The sequence below is a fragment of the Leopardus geoffroyi genome, chromosome A3, assembly GCF_018350155.1.
Source record: "Leopardus geoffroyi isolate Oge1 chromosome A3, O.geoffroyi_Oge1_pat1.0, whole genome shotgun sequence".
Lineage (NCBI taxonomy): Eukaryota > Metazoa > Chordata > Mammalia > Carnivora > Felidae > Leopardus > Leopardus geoffroyi.
The window spans coordinates 28,328,539-28,355,155 of record NC_059336.1 but is presented as its reverse complement, the minus strand read 5'-3'; the positions used below and the strand labels follow the sequence as shown (position 1 = coordinate 28,355,155).

Here is a 26,617-nt window from a genome sequence, read left to right as displayed (position 1 = left end):
AAGTCCTCACGAGGGCAGCGGCCAGTACGGGCCACCTGCAGACATCAACCCACAGAGACCTGTGGGATGTTGGCCCCTCTTTACAGATAAGGGAATGGAGACTCAAAGACGGGAAGTACGAACGCCAAGGCCGCGCTCCCCCGGCTCCACTGGGGAACGAGGATGGGCCGCCATTACGGCTGTCCCTCCCTGGTTTTCAAGGACGCACAGCTTCCCTTCACCTGTCTCCCCAGCCGATCCTGCTTTTCCCGTTACATTCCGCCATTCCCTGAGGGCACAGCCTGGCAGGTGCCACGCTGTGACACACTCCGCTCTCCTGACCAGCTCCACCTCAGTCTCTCTCACAGGGGCCCCTCAGGAGAGCGGGATGGCAGATGCCGCGAGTGGCTTGTCCCTACCTATCTTGCCCGGCACCACCTGCCCTGCAGCCACGGCCAGTGCCAGCTGGCAAGGCGGAGACAGAAGTCCCGGGGAAGGTGTCCCTTCTCAGGAGGCAGGAGCCCCTTGCGCTGGGCCCTTGTTCCTTCTGGACCCGATGCTGGCCTGATGCCTGGAGGGGTAGGAGCCTCTTGGAACGGCAAGGACAAAACCGTACCCCAAGGACGGCGGGGCAGGAAGACGGGACGGGGTCCCGGACACTTCCGGGCCCTCGCTCTGAGAGCATCACAGGGTGATGTGCGGCTGGCGGTGTCACATCCCTCCCTCAAACAGGAGGAGCTGAGGCTCTGGGACAGTGACCCGCACAGCCAGTGACGCTGGAGTCCTACAGCCCCGGCCCACCCAGGGCGCCCAAGTGCGCAGCCAGCAGGAGACCAGGCACAGGGGAGGCCTTACCTGGGTGTGGGGCTGCTGTCGCTGCCCTTGCAGGAGCCCGAGTTGCTGCTGCTGCTGAGAGAGGAGGTGCCGTAGGCGTCCCGCACGCTCACTGGCGGAGAGGTGCGCCTGGAGGCAGGGAGAAGAGGCAGGTGCTCGTTCTGGCTGGCGGGCAGCTGCGGACACTGGGCGAACACCGCCAGGCCGCTGCGGCCCAAAGGGCCCCCGCTGCGGGGTCGGCACCGGGGAGAGAAGCAGAGGGGAGAGGGGGACGCACAGACAGGGGTGACAGAACAGACAGCGCAAATCAAGATGGAAAACCAGGAGCAGGCCGGTCCTCCTGGCTCCCCAGGACAGGAATGGAGGCTGGGCAGGGCCAAGGGCGGCGGGGGGCGGGGGGGGGGTCCCATCTGTCTCGCCAGGGGTCCTCAACTTTCAGGGTCCCCCAACCCCAGAGGAGGGCCCTGAGTGGGCCGAGACAGGTGGGGCAGAGCAGGGCAGGCAGGGGTAGGGACAAAGGTCAAAGTCAAGGGGGCAGGGGGGCCCGAGTGAGCCAGAGTGGATGACGGCGTGAGTCCCCTCCGGTAACTGTGAAATGTAACAACAGCACTGGTGATGGTAGGAATCCAGTGGTTTGATTCTTCAGAGAACTTTTATATCCACTGCGTCATTTGAGCCCTTAAATAGTTCCAAGAGGAGGTGAGTGTTGGCGAGCCCAGTTTTAAAGCTGGGGAAATGACTTGCTCACGGACACACTGCATGTTGGTGGCAGAGTGGGGACGGAGACCCTCCCTCCTCCCGCCCTCTGAGGCCAAGGGGGAAACTCACCTGCGGGATCCAGCAGAGGCCCGTCTACTGCCCGGCAGGGACATGGCCATGAGGCTGCGGGTCCGGGTGAGGGGCGGGATGGGCGGTGTCCCCGGGGCTGAGGAGAGAGGGCGCATTGGGGGGGCCGCGGGGAGGGCCGGACCAGGCCACGTCATCCTCTCGCTGGGGCCGCTGCCTGGCATGGCTCTCCTCTCGCCCTTCAGCAGGACACCCCAGGACCGAGCGAGGGCCCGGCCAGCAGGCTCTGGCCACAGCTCCCTCCACCAACGAAGTTAGCACCCTCCTGCCACCTGACAAAAATCTCGAACGTCAGGGCCTCGGGGGCAGCCGGAAATCAGAGATCCGACCCTGTGTTCTCCAGATGATCGAATGTGGAGAGCGAGCTTGAAGGCCTGGCCCAAGGTCACACGGGCTTCGGGGCAGGGCTCCTGACTCAGCACAGCACTGAGTTCTCTACACTACAAGCCGGGACCCCCGATCCCTGACTCGGACCCCACCCCACGGTAGACAGTCCTCCCTCCTCGGCGGGGGCTGCAGGCTGGAGGACTCCTGGAGCAGGACCAGGAACCCCAAATTAGGCTGGGCTAGTCGTGACGTCACCTTCCCAGGGCGCCCGCTGGCGTGTGGCTCAGGGCTTCCTGTCTATAGGGGAGACAAGACAGACCAACATACCAGCACACGTGTAGAAAGACATACGGATACACACGAATGTGAGAAGGTACTAGGTCCCTGCCATTCTAAGGCAGGCCACACACATCTCAGTGAACATGCTCGGGGCCTGCCCACAATGCAGCACGTGCAGCCAGGCCACCCCCCCGCCCCCCCACACGCATGCTACACACAGGCAGGCCTGCACCCATTCATGCAATCACGCATGCTGATTCGGGCATGCGTCAGGACCTCAGAGCACAGGCTCAAAGCAGATGAGGAAGGGGGGTGAATGGGTACAGAAGCCCTCCTCTGGGGCGGGGGTGGGGGGTGCTTGGCGGGCTGGACCTAGTAGGAAGTGACCAGGCCTGTAGGGACCCTTCCTTGGCACTCTTGACAAGTGGGTAGGGGCTTAGGCTCCAAGGGCAGCCCTAGAAGGGTCTAAGGAGGGGAGAAGCCCCATGGCGGGCTGAGCGTTGGCTGTTGTCGGGAGGCCTCCGGTACTGGGCGTCACCCCAGACCCCTGGAGTCCGAGGCGGGCGGGCCTGGGCTCTTTGCCCCAACCTGCTAGTCCTAGGCCAGCTCCAGAGACCCCAGTTCCCTCTTTCTTCCGTGCTCAGAGCAGGGACTGAGGCCAGCAGCCTGGGTTCCCGGAGACCTGACCAAGGACACCATGCCCCAACCTTCCCCCATGCTGGAGAGCAGCTTTCACCGAGCCCCGCTGCGCGCAGACCCCGTGCCAAGCACGTTACGTACAGTGTGCCATTGACTCCTCCCAAAAACCCTATGAGGAAGTGCTGTGATTAGTCCCCTCACAGATGAGGAATCCGAGCCTCCCAGAGGAGGGACTTGCCCCAGTCACGCCCCCAGAGTGTGGGCAGGGCCAACATCGGAACCAGGCCAACACCAGACGCCCGAGGGGCTGGGTCTCAGACTCCGGAGTCCCCTGGCTGGCCCCACCCCTGGTCACACGGGCCTCCCACGTCCACGTCCTCCCGGGAGCCTGGTCAACCTGCCCGGTGGCGGGGCTGCCTCCTGAGAGAACAAAGGCGCTGCTCAGGTGGCCTGTTTCCTGGCCGTGACACAGAACGTGGCCTGTCCCCCCGGAGGGCCTGGACACAGCCAGCATTGTCTGCCCGGAGGTGTCGGGTGCCGGGTGCAGGAGCTGCCGACACCATGCCTGTCACCTGAGCTGCTCGCCCCAGCTCCCACCCATCATGCCCCAATCAGGCAGGGCCTCCGGGCAATGTAGGGCCGACCCCTGAAGGAGGAGCCGCAGGACCGAAGACAGTGCTCCCCACACTTGTCAGGAAGGCTACCAAGGGCTCTGGGCCTCCTGGGCACAGCTTGGGGCCGACAGGGGGGTGACGCGTTATCACATGTGGGCCCCAGCTCGCAGAGCCGCAGGGCCCGGCAGACCCTGGCTTCTCGTCCCAGGCAGCCCGGCTGCCCCAGCCACCCTCCCGGCCTCACCCCCTTCCCTTGTCGCTTTTGGGGGGATGCCCTGAAGAGGCTGTGCCTTCAGGAGGACTTTTCAGCAGAGGCAGGACTCAGCAGGACTCAGATCCAAGGACAGGCCTCGCTCTCCCAGGCCAGCTTGGGTAAAGGTTGCTAAGGAGCGAGGAAAGTCCAGGCGGAGTCCCCGGCCTCTGTCCTGGGAGGCAGGCAAGTTGCCTGGTTTGCCTTGGAGCTGAGTGTGGCCTCAGTACAATGACAGCTTTGTCTCCTCTGTCCCTGCTCCTACCTGCTCGGCAACCCCACACCTCCCTCCTCCTGTGCTCCCTCTTCCTTCCTCCCTGGCCCAGGGGGCGGGAAGGAGACAGTGTTTGTACCTGGATGGACCTGCTGGTCTCCTGGGAGGCCAGAGCCAGCCATTCATTCAGGACAGGGGAGGAAGAGGCATTTCCCCTGCTGGGACAGGACCTTGCAGGCGGGGGGGACGGGGGATCCCTCAGGGGAGGGCAGAAGCCACCGAGGCCCAAAGGGAGCCACCTCTCCAGGATCTTACTCAGAAGCCTCAGTGCGCCCCCTGTGCTCTCTCTGGTCCTTCCTCCCCCTCCAGGCCCCAGAGAGGAGGCGGGTTGCCATGGTGTCTGTCTCCATGCCACCTGCCAGCTCCCCGCAGTCCCACAGCCCTGTTCCCTGGCAGCCAGAGGCTGCCACTTGGAATGAAAGGTGGAAAGGAAACCCTTCACCGTGGGGCGCCGGACTGAGAGTCTCTTCTCGCCTCAACACCAGAGTAAACCCAGGCCCTCACTCCGGCCTCCCTCCACGTCCCCATCCTGCCCACATCATGACCACGCTGCTGTGCCCCCCGCTTTGATCCGTCCCTCCCACACCCAACGGTCTCTCAAAGGCCTACAATGGGGGTCCAGGGAATACAGTAGGATCCAGGGAACAGGAGACAGAAGGACGTAGAGACAGAGTCAGACAGATCTGGGCTCAAATCCCAGCTCTGTCAGCCTCCACACGCATGCCTTGGGTGAGCCACACCACCTCTCTGAGCCTTTGCTTCCTCATCTGTGAGTGGGGCCGTCGTGGGGTGCACCTCACGTGGTTACTGTGGCAGGATAACGCATGCCCGGGGCTCAGCCCAGTGCCCGCCACACAACACACGCTCGAAAGTGGGAACTGCCAGTATAGATAAGTGCAACGCAGCGCGAGCTTCAAAACAGAGACCCATTCGAGGCATCACGTGGCCTCATGAGGGTCAGAGACAGCTCCTCCAAGAGGAAATTTATGCTGGGTCTTGAAGGATGAATAGGAGTTCGGCAGCAGGAGAAAGCAGGTGGGAAGGAAGGAGAAGGCTGGGCAAAGGCAGTGAGTTGTTCAACTGCATGGCATGGCTGGAGAGCTGCTGAGGAAACTAGGGGGTCTGGTGAGGTCAGAGGCCCAGTTTAGACTTGCAGTTTAGAAAGCCCCCCGGGGTAGGGGGCCTTTGTGGAGCGCGGCTGGGAAGGGACAGGAATACAGGCAGAGGACCACTCAGGAGGTTATCACGAACTTCCAAGTGGGAAATCAGAAGAGCCTGGGTCAGGGCTGCAGGAGCAATGGAGAAGAGCATCTGGACCCTTGAGAGGCATCGGGGGCCCCCGATTAAGTAAAAATTGGGCACGGCTCTTGATTCTGGCATTCAAGGCCCGCTTATCTATACCCTTGCCAACATTCAAGGCCCGCTCACCCATACCCTTGCCAACGTGCTGTCAGTGGCCTGCTGACCCCCAGGAAAGCCCCATCAGTCACTCTGGCACCTTCACGTGGGCTGTTGGCCCAGCCTGCAGCACCCTCCCTGCCCTGTTCTCATGCACGCATCACACGCCTCCTGCAAGGCTCTGACCTGCACGGCTTTCCCCCTGGACTTTCCCATCACTTACTGTCATGACCACTTAGCATGCCGTGCCTTGGGTTGAAACTCAGGGACCACCACCCTCTGGGTGACTTCATAAAAAACAACACAACCAATGCACAATGGTCTGAGCATGTCTGGTAGGCCAAGGGGTTGGCTTAGATGGTCTCTAAGACACTTCTGGATCCAACCTTCCGTGATCCTGAGCTGTTAAGGAAATGACGGACTTACAACGAAAGCCTCATTCTCCCTCAATGACTAGGGCTCCTGGGTTTCAGTTTCCACCTCGGTAACACGAGGAAGCTGCATTTCTCTGAAGAGACACCATGGCAGTTTACTCAATCAGCGAGTCGTGGGGGGAGAGACCAGGCACTTGGGTTAATCCAATATTCTGGCTAAGTGAAAGTCCCTGTATGTACTATCAATGAGTTTTTGCAATGACTCGGCCATCAGTAAAAGAAGAAAGCCATCCTAAAACCCCAGGGAACAGAACAATCTGTCTCTGATGACTCAGGCCTCCGACAGCTGCGGAAAGCAGAGGACGCAACCGACAGAACAGAGCTTGGGAGGGGTCCTCTCTCTGCCAAGGCAACACGAGAATGCCGAACAGTGCTCCCAGCAAACAGCAGAGCGTCTGGTGCTCCTCGAATGCCAGTGTGGTGCAAGCCTGGGCTGGGAGCGTGCCAGCAGCCGTACTCCAAGTCCCCGAGGATTAGTGCTCCGGGGGCTATCCGCGGCCGGGGAGCTCCTCGGTAAACCTTCCACTGGCTTCGTGACCCCGGCTACTGTGGGTGTCCAGCCCCCGAGAAACGGATGGCCTTTCTTCCTGAACCTGGGAAGGCATTTCTCCAGCTCGCTTCCTCCGTCCTGCGCAAGCCGCCCTCAGCGCTGGAGCCACAGGTGGGGGCCATCGGACTCCTTCTTCTCCCTGCGACAGCCCCAGCACAGCGGCTGGACGGACCCCCAACCCAGACGCCAGGGGTGGGAGAGGGGTGCTGCCCCAGGCAAGCAGGCCAGCGCTGGGGGCTGCGACGGCCGCCACGCCACAGTCTTCAGCGACTAGACTCAGATTCCGGACCTGGGTGAGCGTGGAGCCCGGGTTGGTCTTCAGACCCCCCAGAGGATTTGCCTCTGGGCCTGCTGAGCGGTGGGCTCAGGCCTCCTCATCACCTGCAGAGGCTCCCCTTGTATCTGTTCCACATACGGAAGGCCCTGCCGTGAGACTGCTTCTCTATCTGAGAAAGGTTTTGCAGGCTTAACCGCGTACTATGTATTTTCCACAATGAGCTACTTCGCGTCTAGTGGGAGGGCTATCATCAGACAGACCAAGACGAGCGTGGGCGAGGCTGTGGAGGAACTGGAGTTCTCACGCACTGCTGGTGGGAAGGTAAAGTGGTGCAGCCGCCGGGGAAAGCAGCAAGGCAGCTCCTTGGAACGTTAAGCGTAGGGTTAACGTGTGACCTGTCAATTTCCCTGCTAGGTCGATATCCCCCGGAGCGCAGGAAACCGGGGTGCAAACAAGAACTCGTTCGGCAATGTTCGTAGCCACAGCGTTCCGCACGGAGGGAAACAACCCAAATGCCTGCCAGTGTCCAACGAATGCATAAATAACATGAGGGATAGGTAGGTAACGGAATATCACTGAGTCAAAAAAAAAAAAAAAAAAAGGCAGGAGGTATGGACACCTGCTACAACATGGATGGACCTCGGAAGACGCTAACCGAAAGAAGCCAGATGCAAAAGGCCACACGTTATATGATTTCATTTATATGAAATGTCCTTGGCAAGCAAATCTATAGAGACCGAAAGCAGACAAGGGGTTGCCAAGGGCTGGGGGAAGGAGGAGCAGGCGAGGACCGCTGGCAGGAGTCTCTTTTGGGGATGATGACAACGTTCTGGAATTAGACAGTGGTGATGGATACACGCCTCTCTGGGTATACTAACCCTCCCTGGACTGTACATTTTAAAAGGGGGGATTATGGTGTGTGAATTATTATCACAATAAAAAGCACATTTTTAAACTGCCAAAATATATATTTTAAGCTATTTTTTTAATGCCTGTTTTTGAGGGAGCGAGCGTGAGCGGGGGAGGGGCAGAGAGAGAGGGGGACAGAGGATCCCAAGCTGGCTCTGTGCTGACAGTGCAGAGCCCCGAACTCACGAACCATGAGACAGCCTGAGCTGAAGTCAGATGCTCAACCAACTGAGCCACCCTGGCACCGCCACATAATATATATTTTACGTGAACAGTTGTAAAAGGACGGGGATGGTCCAAAGAGGGGAAGGGAATCACTGAGATGGGTCAGCCAGTTGCTGTGGGGTGGGAATAGAAGCAGCCCTCCGCCCTCCACCTGACTCAGGCAGCTGGGCCCGGGGGGCCTCCCTGGTGCTCCTGACCCTGGGTCAGCCCAGAGGAGACAGGAGACCGTGGCTGCCCCTTTGGAAGCTTTGCATATCCACCAGCCCATCTGCGCCTCACCGGTCCCCTGCGCAGGGAGGCCCGGTGGAGACGGTTCCTACTGACACATGGGAAACCTGAAGCCGCAAAGGTGGCAAGATTGCCCAAGGTCACACCTTGGCCTTCCAGATCGTAGGCGCCTGCATTTCTACCACATCATGAAGGTCTCATAACACAATAGAACTGGGACACATATCGTTATGCTGCAGAAAACCACTTTCCCAGGAGACCCTGAGGCCGTGGTGTTGATGAGGGGGACACCACCGAAACGGGAGGCAAGCAGAGCAAGGATGAGCGTTGAAAAAGAAATTCCTCCTGTGCCTCTCCCCAGCCAGCACCTCCAAGACCCCAGGCCATGTGCCCTCCTGTATGGGGAGGGGGCGGCAGGGGAACACTGGGTTCCATCCCCCCTGCCTGCCTGCACACACCCATGGGGAGGCGGGGGAACTGAGGGGCTCTGGTGCTGGCCCCAGCTCGGTGGCTGCCTGGCAAGGGGACTCTGGCAGATGGAGACCCTCAGCGACCTTGGCCGCAGCATATGCTTTCCTGGGCTTCCTGGCTGATAGAGCTGTCAAGCCTGAGCCTGGCTCCTCTCCCTGCCTCCTCCTCCTCCTGAACTTCCAGCTCTCCAGCACCAGAGGAAGAAAAGATGGTGGGGCCGCCATGTCTAGGGACTCTGCCTTTTGTCCAGGTCCCTGCCTTGCCCCCTCCCCCACTCCCACATTTGTCCCCAGGTACCAACGAGGCCAACCCACTCTCAGAATTCCAGGATGGAAGGGGTCTTGGCCAGACTTCGTCACAACCCATCATTGTACGGAGAGAAAATGAAACCCAGAGGCTGTGATCTCCAGTGATGAGGCTTCTGCACTGCGGCCCATCGCCCCCCCTTCCCCATCCTCCTTTGAATCCAGGCAGAAGTTCTATAAAATAAGAACAAGAGGGGCAGCTTAAGTAAAAACAGTCATGGAAGGAAGCCTAGGGGTGAGACAGAACAAGTCCCACCCCCCCTGAGAGCAGCTCACAAATGACCTGTAGTAAAATAGACGCTGAAAGCGAGGCCGGGGAAGAAGGGAACGAACACAGCCTGACCACGAACAGCAAACACGGCGGCAATAACGAGGCTCAGAGTCAACTCTGGGCCTCCTGGCTGCCATTGCGATAAAGGAAACCATGCCCAGTGTTCTTGTTCTCATGGTTAAGGGAGAGCAAGAGGCAGACCAGGTCTTCCAGGAGAAATAAAGATCTTAAAACAGAGGCTACAAGAGACATTGTTGCATGGGATTTGCTGTGGGGGAGGAAGACTAGGGAACCAGCAGGGAGAGTCCTAAGACAGAGGAGAGCCAGTGTCCTCTTACCCAAGGTGCCCTGTGTGTGTTGTGCCTTGCTGATGAGAGACTGAAGGACACGAGGAGCACAAGGACCAGAGGCCTAAAGGGATGTAGACATGTCCTCCGATCTGCCTGGGACCACAGTCCCTTTCTGTGGGGACAGCGCCCTCCTAATCTGAGATCAGAGCGCTTCCTGGGAGGCACATAAACTCATGCTGCCTCTGGCTCCCCCTCCCTCCCTCTCTTCCCCTCTCTTCCCACACGACACGGCATGACAATCTAGTCCAACTGCCACATTGTCCTATAGCCAGAAAACCGCAGACTCGCCAAAGGCCACAGTGTGAGCTGCAGGAGCAGGGGACTGAAGGTGGGCCAGCTGATTCCCATCCCACCAGCCACTCTGTCTCCTTTGCGGCTCCTGGAGGCTCCACGTGGGGATACTAGTTCTGCTCACCCCACTGTTCCTGTTTGAGCCCAGGAGCCGTGCCTGCCCCGCGTCAGCGTCCTTCATGTCTCCTCCCGAGTCCCCTTTCCTTCCCAGCTGCCAGCTGCCCTGCCATCCCTAGCAGCTGGTCCCTGTCCGGCTGATTTCTACGGGCATTTCTCGTGTCAGGCTGAAGTCTCTCACCTTTGCCAAGGTCCAGGGCCTGCGGCAAGACCCAGTATGGCTCACACTCGCTGTAGGAGGGTAGGTGATTACAAACCCTTCTCTCGGGAAGCCTTCCCTCCCTGGAGGAGCTGCCCAACCCCTTCATTTACTGAAAATGAGGCTTTAAAAACACTTTGAAAAGGAACTTCTGCAAACATCTATGTTCTATTTTAAAAGTCCTTCGGAAGAGGTTAAGAGGCTTAATCTAAACGAAAGAAACCATGGCTTTGGGCTCAAATATACCTGGATTTGAATTCCAAACTCCACCAACCGCTATATGACAGTAGGACTTTACTTCTCTGAGCCTTAGTCTATCTGTAAAATGGGGCTACTTACAGTGTGCATGAGTATGGTTATGGTTAGCAATGACACAAGCGAAATGCCTAGCAAGAATCCAGCATACAGAAAGCATTCCACACACAGTGGAAATTATTTACTAACCGAAATCTATTCTCGCTTTTAATCATATATATTAAACCTTTATCCCAGTCCAGAATCTAATCTGAAGTGTTATATAATAGCTGGTATCTCCAGGGTGCCTGACCACAGAATCATTTACACACACTTAGGTCTAATGGCCAAAATAAAGAAGGAAAAGGAAAAAAAAAAATCACAAACCAATCATTGCCTACCAAACGGCAGAATTTCAGGACATCGTCACTTTGATCCGACAGAATGTCTTAAAAATGAACGTGTCCAAAGTAGGAGTTCCTGATGGGAATGTGATGCCTCTGAGGGCCTCCCTGCTCCCTCTCTGGCCCCAGCCACCATCTCTTCCGGGGGGCTGCAACAGTCTCAGCCCTACAACCTCGGCACAGCGGCCAGAGGATTCGTTTAGAGTGTGAAATCTGGTCATGTCTCTCCTCCGCTCAAAACCTTTCCCGATGGTCCCATCTTGGAATACAAGCTTTGGCTTCTCTTACTTACTCTGGCTGAGGCTGAGCTCTGCATCCCGCCCCACCCTCCACCTCTCTCTGACCTCACCTCTTGCTCCCCTCATGCATGGCTGTTCTGTCCACACTCACACTCAGGGCCTTTGCACATGCTGTTCCCTCCCAGTTCTCTCCCCCCTGCAGGTCTTTACTCCAAGGTCACCTTCTCAGTGAACCTGCCTTGACCCCTTTATTTAAAATACAACTGGGGCATCTGGGTGGCTCAGTCGGTTAAGCGTCCGACTTTGGCTCAGGTCATGATCTCATGGTTTATGGGTTTAAGCCCTGCGTCGGGCTCTGTGCTGACAGAACCTGGAGGCTGTTTCAGATTCTGTGTCTCCCTCTCTCTCTCTCTCTCAAGAATAAACATTAAATTTTTTTTTAAAATACAACCCTCCCTCCCCTCTTTTCTGTTCATGCTCTATTTTCTCCACAGTCCTTATGTGAAGACATTTATGCATTTACTTTGTTATCTTTGGAATAGAAGCTGCAGGGAGGTAAGGATATTTGTGCATTTTATTCTTTATCTAATTTGAAGCACCTAGACCAGTACACCTAGTACATCATAGGCCCTCGATAAATATTTGCTGAATAAGAGTGTCTGCGTGCACTTGGGTTGAGGTCACCACCCAAGTGAGTGCAGGTTTCTGAGCAAATGAAAACAGGGGCAAAAAAAAAAAAAAAAAGCTCTATGGCACTTTGTATCATGACAGTCCTTTCTACACACGGTGTCTTCTTTAGGGGATGGTCTCTTCTACTAGAATCATCTGAATCTTCAGTAGGTAGCAGGGACTGGAGTGCAACCCACTTAGTAACCGCATCTTCAGGGAAAGGATGAAAGCTGTTATTTAACTGGCATCTTGCCAGGCACCCAGGATTATTCTCTCAATTCACGCTTATGTGTCCCCCACAGGTTGGGGTGCGTTCCCTCCATTTTACCACCAGGGACGCTTAGGTTCCGGGGGCCAACTCACATGTATGAGAAAAGTGTGACAAAGTTAGGACTCAGGACTGGTTGCAGCTGCCCCTCCAAATCACATCTCCACACCACAAAATCCAGTTCCTTGTCCCAACTACTCCTAATCCTGACAGCAGCCCCCGGGGCAAGATGAAGGAAACAGGACTATAGTTGATCCTCATTATCTGCGGATTCTGTATTTGCAAATTCACCTACTCACTAAAAATGATTTGTAACCCCCAACTCAACACCCACAGTTCTTTCACGGGAGGGGTGGAAAATGTCAGTTCCCTTGATGTGTAACTTCCCAGCTGGGGTGGAAGGCAACCTTGTTTCACTTCTTATACTGCAAACAAGTGTCCTCTTTGTGCCACATTTTTCACATTTTGGGGCTTTTTGTTGGTGACTTTGCTGTTTAAAATGAAAACAGTGTAGTGCTGAAAAACCGTCTAGTGTTCCTGGGCACAAGAAGGCTGTGATGTGCCTTTTGGGAAAATACGTGTGTCAGATGAGCTTTGATCAGTATGAATTACAGCGCTGTCCGCATGAGTTCGATGTGCATGAAATCAACAGCTGACACTAAAGAAGGTGTCTTTAGACAGAAACACACACAAAATGAGGTTCAGGATTGATCTGTTGATGAAAACGGTGTGACCGGAGGCTCGCAGGAGCCTCGCCCTGTGTTCTCCCTCAGGAACAATGGTTCAGTATTCACTAATTCAGGGTTTGCAGCGGCTTCACAGAACATACTACTGCAAATAACAAGAGTTGACTATACTAAGCCCAGCCATCCAGTGCACAGTCCTGCACACAATAGGTCTAGCTGTGGCTATGCACAAGCATGTACACGCAGACCCACTCGTGTGTGTGCTCCGCTCCATGTACTAAACACTGCCATTAGCACCAGCACTGGCAGGTCCCCTCCGAGGGGTGTAATGACCTCATTCAGGAGCTCGGGAGGTAGAACCAGATGCTCCCGGATCCAAATCCCAGGGCAGCTGGGAGTTGTGTGCCTTCATGCTGGTCACACCCAACTTCCTTGTAGATACGGGAGATTAATCAGTGTCCTGATGATAAAGAGAGGTTGTGTGGGACAACTGCCAAGCACATAAGCCACTGCTGGGATACAGTATCCAGCAGGCAGCAGGGCAGAGCCTTTTAAAGCCCACGTATTTGCCTAGGGCAGGTAAGGGGGCCCAGGAGAGCCACTTAGGGCCACCTCCTCCTGAGCAGACTGGCCTTCCTCCTCTTACAGACCTGGACATCATTCTGCCTAGTATGATCTCCAGGAGCATTTGTAGACTAGGAGTCCAGGAGTCAGAGGGTCAAAGCCAGAAGGTACCCAGGGGCAGGGGACTCCAGAGGTCCCAGACTGGCAGCCCAAAGGCCATATCATGCCTATAGACCACTTTCCCTCAGCCTGCACATGTATGTATTTTAATGAGTCAACATTAATAAATCGAGACATTTCATATTTTAAAAAATCCAGATCTCTGTCTTGTCTTATGCCACCCAAAAGATCTTGCCTCTCTGTGTCTGCATTCCTGCATGGCCCTGACCGGCTGAGGCTGGGAGGTGGCTCCTTTTCGCTAATGTTCTTATCAGTGCCCTTGTACTTACACCTGGACTGTTTTTTGCTTGTTAGCTGCCTAGCACTGGAGTTTGGAACCTCTGGTCTAGTCCAGTCTCACTTGGCAGGATCTGAACTCAAGGGTGGGTGGTACTTGCCCAAGCCCCCAGGTAAATCAGTGGTGGAGCTGGGACTTGAACCCTAGACCTGCAGCTCTGAATCCAGGGCACTGAGATGCCCAAGGAGGCTGGGGACGTGGAACGGGGAACTGGGGTGAGGGGGAAAGGAAAAGGCTGCTGGGGCCAGAGGGGTAAGGCAGAGAACACCAGCTCTGGCTGCAGTCGGCAGAAAATTCTCTTCTTCCCACCTGCTGGCCAACACTGACCTTCCCTGCCCTGTAAGATAAACTCCTGCACGGGCTCTGTTGACACAGTGTTCTCAGGTGTCCCTCTACCTGTCCTGTCCCACCCCCCAGCTCCCCCACCCCTGCCTCAAAGGCAAAGATTTTCATAATCATGGGGGGGGGGCGGGGGGGGCATGCGGAGCCAGAGGTGGGTGGGGGGAGTGCTTTGTCCTAGGGCAAAACCTAGTTCTTAGCAAAGGACTGACCGCGAGCTTTAGCTTCCTTATCTGTAAAATGGGGGTTTTGTAAAATTGTGAAGATTTAATTAGATAATGCACAGGAAGAGTCTGGCGCGTACCTCCCAGTGAACACTCACTTCTTTCCCCTATTTTATAAACCAAGGGCCTGGAGACAAGTGAATGATTCATTCCAAGAAGGTCACAAAATGAAAAGGGACTCCCTTAGCTCCCATGGGGTAATTTTAAAAGGTTAGATATAGTTACATTTGTGAAAATATTTATTATAGCTATAAAAGTAGCACACACTTAAAAAAAAAAAAACCCTCCAGTTTTGTTGTTCAAAGACGAGCCCCTGATTAGTTTCACTGCTGCTTCTTCCAGTCTTTTTCTTTTTTCTTTTTTTTTCTTTTTTTTTTAACATTTATCTATTTTTGAGACAGAGAGAGAGCATGAACAGGGGAGGGTCAGAGAGAGAGAGGGAGACACAGAATCTGAAACAGGCTCCAGGCTCTGAGCTGTCAGCACAGAGCCCGACGCGGGGCTCGAACCCACGGACCGCGAGATCATGACCTGAGCCAGAGTCGGACGCTTAACCGACTGAGCCACCCAGGCGCCCCTCTTCCAGTCTTCTTCTAAGCAGAGGGGAAAAAATGTCTTTTAGGGGAGGTGGGGGTTATTTTTATGTAGTTATAACCCTGGTGTGTGTGCACCTTTGTATCTTTTAAAAATTTAACATAGCTTAAGAATTGCCTGTGCCATGGCATATTCTTAATAAAAAGTTCTGTTTTTAAAATATTTTCTTTTTTTTAAAGTAATCTCTACACTCAATGTGGGGCTCAAACTCACAACCCTGAGATCAAGAGTCGCACGCTCCCCCCACTGAGCCCGCTGGGCGCCCCTATAAAGAGTATTTTATGGGCTGCATGATTTTCCATTGCATGGGTCATCATGGTTAACTTCTTCCCTTGTTGAATAGTTAGTCTTTCTCACTACCAAAAAGAATGCTCCAACGGATACCTTTGTGCATAATTATTTTTCTCTATTTTGAACTACTTCCTCAGGATAGATCCCCAGTGGTGGGTTTATAGCGTCAACGGATACGTTGCCAAACTGCTTTCCTAACGGGCTAAGTTACCAGATGATTCTCCCACCCATAACACATGCACATTGGCTGTGCTTCCTGTTTGACAAAACCACTGGCACTGAGCTCTGTCTCCTAACAGGCAAGGCGTTCAAGCTCAAACACGGGAATTATCCAGGGTGATTCTTCTGAGTCTCTTCGGCTTTGGGGCAAGTAGGGTCACCCCCAGTGGCAAGGGGGTGGGGTTAACTCCCGGAGAGACGTAGCTCAAAAGTAGCCTAGCTCCAAGCAGGACTGAAAGCCAGTCCCCCAGAGCCTCTCCCATGTCCCAAGCACAGCACCCCTTACCCATGTGGCAGCTCTGGCAGGCCCCTTTAGTCAGTGTCCACCTAGCACCTGCCTGCTGTGTGCTGGGTCCTTGAATGGTCCCAGCACTCAGATCCTGTCGGTGAAGGGCTGGGGTCAGGAGGGAGTAAGTCCCTCTCCAGAACTCAGGAGGAGGTACCTGTGAGCAGGGCTCTGAAGGATGAGCTGCCTGTGCAGGAGCATTCCGGATGCAGTGCGGGGTGGGGGCTAGCATTATGGAGGCGTGGAGGAGGTGGTGGTGAAGGAGGAGATAATGGTAGAGGAGGGGGAAGAGGAGGAGAGGGGAGAGGGGAGAGGAGAGAGGGGAGAGGAGGAGGAGGAGGAGGAGGGAGGTGGGGAGGAGGAGGAGGAGGAAGAGGAAGAGGAGGAGAAGAGCTACAGGGGTAGGGGCCCAGGGGAGTAGAGAGGGAGGCTGGGTGCTGGGGGAGGGCCTTTCACACCTCTGGGTTCTGAGCAGAGGAATGACAAGGCTGGGATTATCTTATGGAAGCTAATGCTGTACCAGCTCTGCGGGGAATGGGCTAGAAAGAGGAGGAGAGGCACCAGGAGACCCTAGATGGACGCAGGGGAGAGGGAATGAGAGAGGCAAAGATGGCGTCCAGAGAAACTGAGGACAGAGGCTCCTCGAGGCCCAGAAGGGAGGGGCTGTGGGGAAGGAGGGAGAGGGGAGAAAAGTGATGGCGCCCAGGCATCTGGGAAGGTCAGGGGCGATAGACACTAATCCTGCCTACCCAGTGTTCAGTCTCCCCCTTAGTCACAGAACCCTGTTGTGGTTCCGGGGTGGTGGTACACCCAACTTAACCCGCACAAGCCTGGAGGGTGGCAGGGGCAGTTCTGGGAGCGGCAGCACCCGGCCTGGGCTTGCGAATGTGGCTGCGGTCGCTTAGCCCTCAAGGGCCCAGAGACAAGCGGGCATCATGCCTCCAGTGGCTCGGGTCTTCCCAGATGCCAGGAGCAGAGTGGACTCCGAATCGAGGCCTAGCAGACACGTGCTGAAGGAAGTCAGGCCAGGCCACCAAATAGATGACCCAGAAGTCCTGAGAACTCCACGAGGTCGGTCAGTCTGGGTACAGGAAAAATGGCCCTGAGAGGGCTCCACGGTCCATCTCTCCTGGGACACAGCCTGGCACAGAGTCGGGAGCCAGGACATGCAGCTCTGCCACCGACTGAGTCACAAACCTAAGGGCACGGCTCTCTTGACCCCTTGGGACCCCAGTCTCCCCATCCACAAAATGGCGATAATACCCCCTCCCTGATGGCCTGATGGAGCTGCTGTGATGTCCCAGGATCTGCCTTCCTTGTCAGCCTGCTTCCCATCACATCTTCTTCCTAACCATCTCCCCTGAGCTCATCCTGTGAGCTCATGCTTTCGCTTATGCGGTGCCCTCTGCCTAGAAAACCCTTCCAAGCTCTCCGCCTACTTGTCTTCCAAGTTCAATTCAAGCATGGATGCCTGTGTGTAACTTCATGGGAGACAGAGTTCATGCTCCCTCCTGGGTGGTCCCTTGTACACGCTCCCTTCAGAGCCCTTCTTCCACCAACAGGACACAGTCTATTTGCACACATGGTCACCTGTGGACCACAATCTTCCGTTTTTTGAGGGTTTCTAAGAGCCCCCCCCCCCACCAGCCACAGGCATCTGACATAAGCAGCATGTGGGCTGCCGGCGAGTGGTCAGAGGGCTCTGGCACAAGAGGCGACGATGCCCTCAACCAGGCACCACCCAGCCCCGAGCAGAGCAGGAAAGGTCGCCCAGCACAGCTCCAGCCCGCACATGCCCACACCTGGCCCAGTGTGAGGTCAGCAAACCTTCCTCCTCCTCTGCCTCCCAAAGGCCTTTGGATGGCAATAGACGGTGCTAACACTGCTCTGTGTCTTTGGAGTTGGGACGGTCAGCTAGAGAACTCTACTGGCCTCTTGCTCACGAGCTGTGCCCACCTTAGAGACAGCTGAGGGATGCTCAGAATTACCTGACGTGCCTAGGGTCAAGGAACAAGAGGCATAAAGTACCGCACCGTGGGCCCTCTTCCTCTTGAGATCAGATGCCACGCCCCATGGGATCTCAGGGACTGAGAAGCTGTTGAGATGTGTGACCTTTAAGAACCTCTAGGAGCCGTCCTTCTGGATTCTCCATACAGTGCAGAAGACAAGAATCCTTCAGAAGTAGGGGACCCACAGGAAGCCAGTCTCCCTGTGAGTCTCTCTCTCTCTCTCTCTCTCTCTCTCTCTCTCTCTCACTCACACGTGCACATGCACACCGAGTCTGAAACCCCCACTGGGCCCTCTAGGGCAAGACACAAATTGGGAGAAAATATTGGCAGAATATGTATTTGACAAAGAACTTGCATCCAGAACGGATGAAGAACTCTCACAGCTCAGTAATAAGACCAACAACCAACTGATTAAATCTTTACCCGTGGGCCAAACGTCTGAACAGAAACTTCACCAAAGAAGATGCACGGATGGCAGATAAGCACACAAAAAGATGTTCAACATCATTGGTCATTAGGAAGATGCAAATTAAATCCATAAAGAGAGACCACTGCACACCTGTTAGAATGGTTAAAATTTAAAAGACTGATCATACCAGGGTGCCTGGGTGGCTCAGTTGGTTAAGCGTCCAACTTCGGCTCAGGTCATGACCTCACAGTTCATGGGTTCGAGCCCTGCGTCGGACTCTGGGCCGACAGCTCAGAGCCTGGAGCCTGCTTCGGATTCTGTGTCTCCCTCTCTCTCTCTCTGCCCCTCCCCTGCTCACACTCTGTCTCTCCCTCTCTCTCAAAAATAAATAAACATTAAAAAAAATTGTTTTTAAAGACTGATCATACCAAGCGCTGGTGAGAATGTGGAACTGGAACTTTCCTACACTGATGGTGGGATTGTAAACCCAGAGTGGGGGTATAACCACTCTGGACACACTTGGGAAGTTTCTTAAAGAGTTAAATATATATTTGCCAAACGATCCAGCCATTCTACTTCACTCCTAGGCATTATCCATACAAAGACTTACATGCAAATGTTCACAGCAGCTTTGTTTGTCATAGCAAAAAATTGGGAAAAAAAAAAAAAAAACCCAAACAATTGTCCATCAGCAGATGAAGGGATACACTAATCGTGTTTTTTCCTTTATCCATATACTTGAATACTACTCAGCAATAAAAAGGAATATATTGATATGCAAAACATCATGAATCCTAAAATAATTATGCTGAGTGAAAAAGTCAGACCCCTCCCCCCCCCAACATCACATACTGTATGATCTCATTTATATAAAATTCTAGAAAATGCAAAGTCATCTATAGTGATAGAAAGCATATCAGGGGTTGTTGGGGGATGGGGGAGGCATGAGAGGGAGGAATATTACAAAGGGGCAGGAGGAACCTTTTCAGGATGATGGGTTTATTCATTATGTTAATTGCAATGATGATTTTAGGGGTTACACGATGTCAAAACCTACCAAATTGTAGATTTTAAATACATGCAGTTTGGGGCTCTGTGCTGACAGCTCAGAGCCTGGAGCCTCCTTCAGATTCTGTGTCTCCCCCTCTCTCTGCCCCTCCCCTGCTCACGCTCTGTCTCTCAATAATAAATAAACGTTAAAAAAATTTTTTTTTAAATATGTGCAGTTCGTTGCATGCTGCCTTCAATAAAGTTGGAAGAAGGAGAGAGGGGAAGGGGCCGGGGAAAGAGGAGGAGCACACGGGAGTCTTTCTTAGGATGCCAGGCACACGCACGGACACACACATGCAGACACTGAGTATGAAACTGCTGCTTGGCCTCTAAGAGTCTCTCAACCCAGGATTCCATCTAAAAGCTACTTGTCATTTGCTCAATGCTTTTCCAGAGTCCTCCCCGTGTGCCTGGCTTGAGCTGGGCACCGGGGGTTCAGAGATGAAGCAAACCCAGTACTTGCTCTAGGAAGTTCATTCTTTGCTCAAGGAAGTCCATTCTGGAGCAGACTTCCCAGAATTCAACCTACACACTTAGCCACACGCCTCAAGCACACCAGCCGGGTTCCCTTCACACCTCCCCTGAGGTCTTTCTCTGCTCTAGGCTTCCTCCACAAGCAGAGGCCAGCTTTTCCTCTGTGCTGGCCAGGCGGCAGGGCTGTCTGTGGAGACACCGCTCGCTGTCTACACCTCAGCACAGCCCAAGCAGAAAGTGGCGGACCTGGGCTGCAGGGCTGGCGTGACTTCCGCAGAACGGTACCTGCCCCTCCCTCTGAGGGGCTGCCAGAAGCCTCTCCTGATGCCTGTCTCTCTAGGGTGGCTTCTGTGCCAGGCCTCACAGGCCGTCAGCCAAGTCCCCTCCTTCTGAGGCTGCAGACCAAGCTTCCAGAGACCCTGTGGCTGGGAGGCCCGGCCAGCGCCAGCTTCAAGGGGGCAGTCTGGAGGCCTCAGGCCCTAGAGACGCGATCCTGACAGAGCTGCTGAAAGGGACACAGTTATGGCCTTTGAAGCTGTGGGCCCAGAAGCAGATCACAAACTGCCAAAGTTAAGGACGCCATATGCCCTGACCCAGGCCTGCTGTTCCAGCCTTGTTTCCATTCTTTGCCCTCACTCTGGAACTTTACATGAGAGGCACAGAGGGACAGCCTGCTGCAGACACATTTTAATATGCGCACTTAAAAATGTTGCCTGGTTGGCCACGTTTTAAAAACAAGGGAGATCACAAACATCCCATTTCTAGCTTATAAATCAGAAGGCCTGCAAACACCAGACCCACTCTCTTGCCTGGAAAGGGTGGCAGGAGCAGGCCAGCAGCCACCCTCTTCCAAACAAGCACTTTCCAGTTTGCTGCAGTCCCTGAACAGCCCAACGGACCCGTTTTGCCTCTGTCGATAACTGCCTTCGAGGCCCCTTGCCTCACACATTTGATTCTGGCATACAGACCTCCTAATGACCGTATGAGGTAGATGGCATCATGTCCCCATTTTACAGAATAGGAAACAGAGCAGCGTGGCTCCAAAGCCAAACACAAGAACACTGGTCGGTGACTAAATGAGTGAACCATGGACCGTACTCTTTTTAATAAAGCAAAATGTATTTACTTTGAAGGCATACCTTTTTTTCCCCCCTGATATTATATAGTGTCCTTACTCTGGGGACAGAGGTGTTAAAATGCTCCTTCTTTCACTCTACGGCAGCGATAGTAAACAGAAATCTCTTTAAGTGTCACTTGAACGGCCTTATCGGGCAAAATAAAAAGTTGGCAAACCTAGGATGGCTTCCCAAATGTACTGATCTTTGAAATCTAAGTGTGAGAAGCACTGCTCTGCTATATAGCCTGCTTCTGCCATTTCTCCTGGTTCAAAAAAAAAAAAAAAAAAAGAAGAAGAAGAAGAAGAAAAAGAAGAAAGAAAAAGCAAAAAACCCACCTCTATCGGCATCTCATCCTATCTTTGAAGAGTTGGCTTTTGAACTGAGCATTCCCCAAACCTTCTCTGTCCAGCAAACCCACAGAGCATTTGTTCATGCCTCTTGTTATATGTATCTCATTCTTCCTCAAGTTACGGTTATCTATATCCTACCCACTCTTGCACCCGCAAAAGCGGTGACAGAACAGAAGAAACTGCTGAATTGTTGGCCAGTCAGCGCTTCAAGAGAACCCCACCTCTGCCTGGCATTTTGTAGGTGGGGAAGAGTGAAGGGGCTGGCCTCAGGCCACCCAGGGAGTTGACAGCAGAGCCGAGGTGAGGACGGGAGTCTCCCAATGCCTCGGTGCTGGCTTTCTTTCCACTTCTTTCCACTTCACCAGGCTGCTTCCCAGAAATTCCCTTCTGCTTGGCTCAGCACCTCAATTCAGAGGACAGTGCTGAGCATGTGACAAACACTTCATGAATCTCTGTCCATTAGGAGGTGCAAAGCAGCCAGGGGAACACAGGCCTCCTCCTCTCCAAGGGCTCTCGGCTCTAGCTTCATATCACCTGCATCAAGCCTTCACTCAGCGTGAGCTGCCCATCAAATGAAGAAATGGCCCTCTGGCCCCTGGTGACCTGGATGTAGAAAGACCCCATATGGCTCAGGAATACAGTCCCAATTAGGCCTGAGTTATGATCCCAGCCCTGCTGAGTAACCTTGGGGAAATGCCTTCACCTCTCCAGGTGTCAGGTGCTCCAGACAGGTGGAAAGCTGAGAATAGATATGAAGAATTCCCCAAGCCTACTGGCTTGGTTATTCAGCACTAGACAGGCTTTCCAAGAGGAATTTCAGAGTCCTTTCTCTAGAGTGTCTTAAGGACAGGAAAGGTTCTCGTCCACCTGGGACAAATGGATTATTCCATTAGAGCTGTGCCAGAGTGAGCTTGAATGGCTCCCCCCTGCCCCCAGACTCTGTGGCCACTTTTTGTGTTGCTGGGGTCAAAAGCCAACATATCTTTTTCTTTTTTTATGTTTTCTTTATTTTTGAGAGCAAGAGAGACAGAGCATGAGCAGGGAGGGGCAGAGAGAGAGAGAGACAGAATCCCAAGCAGGCTCCAGGCTCCGAGCTGTCAGCACAGAGCCTGATGAGGGGCTCGAACTCACAGACTGCGAGATCATGGCCCGAGCTGCAGTCGGATGCTTAACTCACTGAGTCACCCAGGCGCCCCAAAAGCCAACATATCTTTAAAACAATTTGGGACTGCCCTAAGCTGGATGGATGAGGATGATGCGGATTCACAAACTCAATTCAGAAAACAAGGACACGACGATGGCATCATCTCTATAAAGCCTTCCTGATCCACTGAACAGGAAAGATCATCTCCCCTCTCCGACACCCCACTATATACCATTATCAGTCCACAACCCAGCTCCTAGACAGTTTATCACACCTGCATGTTTAGATGTTTGTCTCCTACTTAGACATGGGTTTCTTGAAATGAGGGATCACCTCTTACTCTTTCCTGTACCCCATGCACTTAGCCCAGGGCCTGGCTAAGAAACCATAAACGAACGCTGAGCCATGTTTAGCTAGACAAGGAAGCCCTCCCACCTCTATTCTGGGACAAGGTGGTATTTAGTTCTTTTAGAGCCCACAGATGCATCCAGTCCATCTGCAGGATGGGAACGCCGATTTTCAGAGGGACACTGGCTTACCCAAAGTTATTCAGTTAACGAGAAGGCTCAGACTCGAAGCAACCCTTTTGACTCTCAGTACGGTGTGCTTCCAGCTCTTTCTCAGCCTCTCCAACACATTAGCTGTGTAACTCTGGGCAAGGCTCTTTGTCTCTCTGCCCTGGCTTTCTCTTTGTGAAATGGGTAAAAACCATAATGGGATTGTCTCAGGGATAAAACAGAGCACAGCACACAGGGAGCACTCAAAAAGCGTGTCTGTTGTGACTGTCATTCATGACCAGCCCTTCTCCTCAGGGAAAGGGCACCCGCCACCCATCAGCAGAGCAGGGCTCAAGGTGAAAGGAAGTCTTCCCAGCCCCGACCTATACACAAGTTCAAGCAGCAAGTTCCCTGCAGTCATCAGTTTGGGGAAGGGCCTGATCTCCGCCCAAGAGCACACACAACTCACAGGGATGGCGGCAAGGTATGTATGCGGAGGCAGCGAAACCTTTGGAAGAGCATGCTCTTCCGGGTCAGACAGACCTGGTGTCAGGTAACAGGCTGCCCTTCCTGGCTGTGCCATCTTGGCAGTCACTCTCTCTAAGCCTTGGGCTCCTCGTCCTTCAAATAGGTATAATTTGTTATGAGGATCACCTGAGGTAGGTAATGGCCTGGTACTCCATAGATGATACTAAGAGTAATAATACTTGTCCCATTTTTATTTAACCAAATGCACGCGATAAAATGTCCAAACCAGAAAGGGCCTTAAGGATCCAGGAGCCCAGTCCTGTCATGTTATAGCCGGGGACCCAGAGGTCGTGGTTGGCCAAGGTCACACAATGGGGCGGTGGTGGAGTGAGGTCTCCGGATTTTCTACCGCATGTCCATTTTGGCCCACTCGATTCTCCTCATCTGTTCCTCCCATCCCTCCCCGCCCCCCACCCCCCCCCCCAGCACAGCGAGGGAAGAGTCACGTTCTTTCCAACCCTCTTCCTTTCACACTCATCTGAAACCAGCCAGCGCTATCTGTTTGCCAACGTCACAGTTCTCCCAGGCACACGGGGCCCCTTCCAGCCTTGAGGAGAAGGTAAAACAATTGCTGACTACTGGCAATAGCAATAATAACAGTATTAGTAATTAACAGTGATAATAATGGCAACCAACAACCTGCACAGTGCCCTGTGCTTAACAGTGTTTGTCCTACAAACATCAGCACATTCCACAGTTTCTCCCTAACCTCGTTGGCTTAGGGGCATAACTGCCTCAAACTTATTCAACACTTCCTGAGCACCTACTTTGTACCTAGCCACAGGCTAGAGGTTAGAGAGGACAAAGATGAGGCCTCTGTTGGGAGAAGTTCATGATCTAACGGGGATTTAGGGCAGGTGGGGACATAACTTCACTTGGCCCAAATGATGCAGCCACAAAATGCCCTGCCCCAGCCTATGGGGAGCCTTCTTTATCACGCTGCCAAGGGGCACAGTGTATCTGTGGAATAAATGGGAGCAAGAAAGGGTGAGGCCTAGGCTGAAAAGGACAGCAGGAGGAAAAACAAAGAATAGAAAGTCCAGACACCAAACACTCGATTGCCTGTCTCAGAGAGGTTCTAGTGGGAGACTCCAGGGAGGGCAAGGGAGCAGCAATAGGACCCGTATGGAATCAGGAGGCCTCGGCCCCTGACCCCTGCCAGCACACAAGATTCTGATGCTTCTTGTCCCTTAGGGACTTTGCCCTCGGATGCCAAGATTTTCCAAACCCAGTGCTGGGGTATATATGTCTCCTTGGGACCATCATTCGCTAGAATGATGTCACAGCCCTTGCAGTGGAAATGTTTGTACCTCCTGGTTGCTTCCTAGGCCCTCAGCCCAACACACTCCAGCATTCATTATCCCCTGGCAGGGACGCCATCCGCAGGGATGTGGAAGAGATTGGCAGGGTGGGGGAGGGGGAGAGAAGAGGCTAAAAGCAGCCACCCCTCCCCTCTTCCTCCAGTCTATCTCTCAAGTCCTGAGTCCCTGAAAACCTACTATGTGCCAGGCACAGGCACTATTTTAGGTGCTTTCATATACATCTCATTTCATCATCCCATCGACCTACTCAGGCATGTATGCCTCTTCCCAGATGTGCAGATGAGGAAACTGAAGCTTGGGGGTGGGAAGTAACTCGAGGAAGGTCACCCCAGTGACAGCGTAGGGATATCAATATAGGACTGTCTGATGCCTCCGGTTCCACGAGGCTCACAAGGTCATGTTTCACTGGAGAAGCCCACAGTTGAAAGAGACCAATTGAGGAAACCCCAATTATTTCATAAACCCAAGTTTAAATTCTGGGTTGCTCTGGTAGAGAGATCCCTGACATGTCAGAGCTACCTGAGTGGCACGTGACAACCACACAGACCATCTAATCCAACTCCTGCATTTAACAGATGAACAGACAGACACCCACGCCTAAAGAATTTTAAGATGGCTACTGGTGGCCTACTAGCAAGCTAAGGGACTAGAACCCGAATCTCTGGCACTTTCCCTACACCACCCTGCCTGCAGAGATCACCTTTTCCTGATAAGCTCCTGCAGCCCATCCCACACCGCCAGATGGGCAGAGAAGGCAGAGGAAACAGGCAGCTGTGTGACCAGGCCTCTCCTCAGTCTGTCTGCAGGGTTGAGGAAGAGAATCTGGGGCTTACCAGGCTAGTAGGTGTTCTGCTGAGCCGAAGGAGAGAGCATCCTACCCCATGGAGGGTCCAGAGAGACAGACTCAGATCTCCTGCTTCAGGGGTCATGGGCATGTTTTCCAGATCTACTGCAGGGCCCTGACGCTTCTCAGGGGGGAATGTGGTAAAGAAGCAGTCGTTGGCACTTGACCTTGGGTTGGGTGTGGGGTTCCACCCGTCTGCCACCCCTAGGTACCCTTGCTCCTCCTCAAAAAAGGAAAGGGGCTTAAATATTTGCCAAATGCTGAAAGAGGAAGACATTTAGGAACGGGGCGGTCCCTAGACCTCTCCTAATCGCCCACCTTGGGCATCTTCCCCGCTGCAACCAGCATCCTGTAATTAGTGATTTTCACGGGTTTGGGGCGGGGTGGTGGGGGGGAATGAAGGGAGGGTAAGAATGAGTCACAGTTAACCCCTCCTCGGCCGATGCCCTCTGAGGGATTCTACCGCAGCGGGCGGTCTCCAGCGGCCCCCGCCCGCCCAACGGGGGTGCAGCGAAGGGCCCCCTCCGGGCTCGGCCGCGGCCTCCTCACCTGAGTCCGCTGGCGCTCCGCAGCCCTCGCCGGCTCGCACCGCTCCGGCCCCGCTTGGCGCAGCGCCTCTGCAGTCGCGGCTGCAGCTGTCTGGCCCGGATCAGCAACCTGCGGCGGAGGGGGGAAAACGCACAGACAGGGGCGGGTGAACGCGGGCGGGGACACCCGAGCCCCCCGCAGCTGACAGCTGGGCCGCCGCAGCCAGAAAGCCTGGAGGGCAGGCTGCCTGCCGGGCGCTCGGTCCTGTCTGCTCCCCGGCGCGGCCCGCGCCTCCCCTCCCCCCACCCGCACTCGGCACTCGGTGGGAGCAGCTGGGCGGTGGGCCCCGAGGTCCCCGGGGTCGCTGTCATCACCTGCCGAGGCTTCCATGGCTTCGGCTGCCCTGCCCAGGCCGCCGACCTGCTCTCCGGAGCCCCTGCTGGAGGCGGCTCGCCAGGGCTGGGGCTGCCGGGAGGGAGGAAAGGGGAGGGTGAGGTGGATGGAAGGGACCAGCCAGTGGGCGGCTCGCTGGCAGCTGCGTAAGCGGCCCGTTTTCACTTTCCTTCTTAAAGAGATAGTTTGCATCTTGCCTCAGAGGGTGCGGGAGTGGGGGCGCGAGCACGCACGGGGTGGGGTCCTGTCCCACCTACTGTGTACAGCCAGCCTGTGTTTAGAGTTGGGCATTGCGGCCGAGAGGAAAGCACGTTGTCTGTCCACTGACAGGCTGTGTGATCCTGGGCAAGTCCCTGCACGTCCCTGGTCCTCAGTTTCCTCACCTGCAACATGGATTGATGATACCGATC

The 26,617-nt window shown here is 54.4% G+C and overlaps 1 protein-coding gene across 7 annotated transcripts in view; it reads right to left on the bottom strand.

Moving 5' to 3' along the window:
* The window catches only part of SNPH (syntaphilin), a 36,499-nt gene extending 10,163 nt beyond the window's left edge, over window positions 1–26,336 (bottom strand). Inside the window, exons 1-5 of one of the 7 annotated variants that reach the window (XM_045445048.1) lie at window positions 26,189–26,319; window positions 25,836–25,943; window positions 3,046–3,073; window positions 1,642–2,283; window positions 835–1,041 (exon numbers count right to left, since the gene is read on the bottom strand). In XM_045445048.1, coding sequence (XP_045301004.1) covers window positions 835–1,041; window positions 1,642–1,823 — 389 coding nt within the window. In that variant the 5' untranslated portion in view covers window positions 1,824–2,283; window positions 3,046–3,073; window positions 25,836–25,943; window positions 26,189–26,319. Of the gene's footprint in view, window positions 1–834; window positions 1,042–1,641; window positions 2,284–3,045; window positions 3,074–25,275; window positions 25,644–25,835; window positions 25,944–26,188 lie in introns of those variants that run through there. The other 6 variants (XM_045445050.1, XM_045445053.1, XM_045445049.1 and 3 more) reach the window with 6 other exon arrangements.
* Window positions 26,337–26,617: the final 281 nt, after the last annotated feature.